Source organism: Penaeus monodon, chromosome 44, assembly GCF_015228065.2.
Source record: "Penaeus monodon isolate SGIC_2016 chromosome 44, NSTDA_Pmon_1, whole genome shotgun sequence".
In the NCBI taxonomy this organism is placed as follows: domain Eukaryota; kingdom Metazoa; phylum Arthropoda; class Malacostraca; order Decapoda; family Penaeidae; genus Penaeus; species Penaeus monodon.
The window spans coordinates 3873193-3875775 of record NC_051429.1 but is presented as its reverse complement, the minus strand read 5'-3'; the positions used below and the strand labels follow the sequence as shown (position 1 = coordinate 3875775).

Here is a 2583-nt window from a genome sequence, read left to right as displayed (position 1 = left end):
GCATTCCGGTGACAAGGTTTTATTTCAAACCTCACAGAGATGTGGCTTTTCCTTTGTATATACTACCATGTGTTACATCATGTGACTACTCTGTGAGAACCCTTTTCTAAATTTCATACCTATATAGGTTCTCCTTTGTAGTAGGCTCAACTGATTACTTTTCTAAGATTGCAAGTCTCACACTTGTTTGGCTTCCCTTTTTGATGTATTCTCATGTGTGGCACTAGGTAACTATTCTGTGAGGTTTTATTGCTAACTTCATAGGTTTATGGCTTCTCTTTTGTGTATACTCATATGCCTCATCAGATTCTGTTTCTGTGAAAAGGCTTTATTGCATATCTCACAGCTCTGTGTCTTATCCTTTGTATGTATTCTCATATGGATCACTGTATTATTTTTATGTGAGAAATCCTTGTTGCAAGTCTCACAGCTGTATGGGTTCTCCTTTATTTGGACTCTCATATGACTCTGTATACTATTTTTTGTGAGAAGGCCTTGTTACAAATCTCACAGTTGTAGTCTCCTACTTTGAATATGGACTAGATGGATATGCATCTACTACTGGAACTAGTCTTTATCTCTTTGCGGAGTGATTGTGTGAGTGTCACTTGGTATAGCTGGGTGCTGTGGAAGCCAGCAGGGAACAAGGGGAGCCGAGAGGTGTCCGTATCAACCAGTCAGGTTTCTGCAGTGTGTCGAGAGAAGTGCCTGCTGGTGAGAGGGCGAGGACACAGATGTGGACTTGATGTGAGCCATTCTGACAATTATGCTGATCTTCAGGTTGTGGGGTCATGCTACTACACATGCACTCTCAAATGGTTCACTATTTTAGTTTGAAGTGAGAAGGCTTGTTACAAATATCACAGAATATATTTTCTCTATCATATGATTCTTAAATGACTCACTAGATTTATTTTCTGTGAGAAGGCCTTATTGCAAATCTCACAGGTATATTGCATTTCTTTTGTATGTACTCTGATATGCTTTGTTTGATTGTTTTAGGATGTCACGGCTTTATTACAAATATCACAGCTGACTGGCTTCTCCTATATATGAACTCTCATATGGCTCACTAGATTACTTTTCTGTGAGATGGCTTTATTGCAAATATCACAGCTGTATGGCTTCTCCTTTGTATGTACTCTCATATGCCTTGTTAGATCACTTTTCTGTGAGAAGGCCTTGTCACAAATCTCACAGCTGTATGGCTTTTCCTTTGTATGTACTCTCATATGTCTTGTTAGATCACTTATCTGTGAGAATGCCTTATTGCAAATATCACAGCTGTATGGCTTCTCCTTTGTATGGACTCTCATATGAATATTGATATTACTCTTATGAGAAAATTTCTTACCACACACCTCACATACAAAACGATTCAGTGTTGCTTCCACTTTTATTTGCATATCCTCAAGACATTCCTTGTGCATCATCTGATCCCCATCTGATAAACACTTGTTCCTACAGTCCTCAGCCACAAATGGGACATTTAACAAGTCATTATGATCCCGAACAAAATTACACAAGACCTTTCCATTTGTTTCATGTCTTAGGTCATGAAGATTAGGACAGGAAAGACAATTATGTTTCACTTTTATGTCACTTACTTCATCCCTCTCCTTATCTGCATAATCAAGTGGTTCCTCCTTAATTTCTAGACATGTCTCTTCAGTGACATCATTGAGCTCTTCTTTGACACTGACTCCTCTGCTAAATATTTCCTCATCTGTGAGTGGGGCCAAAGGCATCCAGTTGTTGATGAAACTCATCTTTGCCCTGTAAATAGTAAATTGAAAAGAGATAAGAGACTGGAGTTCATGTGAAATGAAAATAAAACCAAGACAATAGATTAAATGTATATAATATCAGCCTGGGGAGACAGCACTTTTTCCCACCTTTTTGTAATTATATAATATTATGTGTAAAGAATTTTTAGTGTGTACTGATTATATAAATATAATATATATATAATTTATATATATGTATGTATATATACATACAGACAGACATATATATATATATATATATATATATATATATATATATATATATATATATATATATATATATATATATATATCCTTTTGAAAATGCATTTATAAACTTGTACTATTGCATCATATATTCCCACACTCTTGCATCATCCCTTAAATTATTCAACTGTGATAGAAACTATAATATTATTGGATAGTGAAAAAGTGATATATACAAGTTCTTGGAATGTTCAATTTAAATTGATATTTTTATTTAGATTTTGTTGAATGATTCAGCTTCACTTAGTCTAAAAAGATATTAAGTATATGAAGACAGGAATGCATATATATAAGACTATCATTGAAATGAAAGTGACTTATTTGTAATTAATTTCTATGACGGATAATAATAAATATATTGATGATTAGAAATTAAAGTCTTGGCAAAAAACAAGTGAATTATATATATATATATATATATATATATATATATATATATATATATATATAGATATTATATATATACATTATATATATATATACATAATATATATATATATATATATATACATATATATATATATATATATATATATATATATATATATAA

General features: G+C 32.5%; 2 protein-coding genes across 2 annotated transcripts; both read right to left on the bottom strand.

The window, feature by feature from the left end:
• Nucleotides 1-258: 258 nt before the first annotated feature.
• Nucleotides 259-793, bottom strand: LOC119568529 (gastrula zinc finger protein XlCGF8.2DB-like). Its single transcript, XM_037917067.1, has 2 exons — nt 609-793; nt 259-475 (listed from the first exon to the last, which is right to left on the bottom strand). Exons 1-2 carry the CDS (start codon nt 791-793, stop codon nt 259-261), a joined length of 402 nt encoding a protein of 133 aa, XP_037772995.1.
• LOC119568488 (zinc finger protein 271-like) lies at nt 527-1797 on the bottom strand. The gene has a single exon (XM_037917022.1). It carries the CDS (start codon nt 1767-1769, stop codon nt 1047-1049), a length of 723 nt encoding a protein of 240 aa, XP_037772950.1. The 5' UTR covers nt 1770-1797; the 3' UTR covers nt 527-1046.
• Nucleotides 1798-2583: the final 786 nt, after the last annotated feature.

Coding starts and splice junctions, on each gene's coding strand:
- LOC119568529 (XM_037917067.1), bottom strand. CDS start 793: ATGACCCCACAACCTGAAGATCAGCATAATTGTCAGAATGGCTCACAT. Junction 476..608: donor ACAGCACCCAGCTATACCAA/GTGACACTCACA, acceptor CACAAAAAATAG/TATACAGAGTCATATGAGAG.
- LOC119568488 (XM_037917022.1), bottom strand. CDS start 1,769: ATGAGTTTCATCAACAACTGGATGCCTTTGGCCCCACTCACAGATGAG.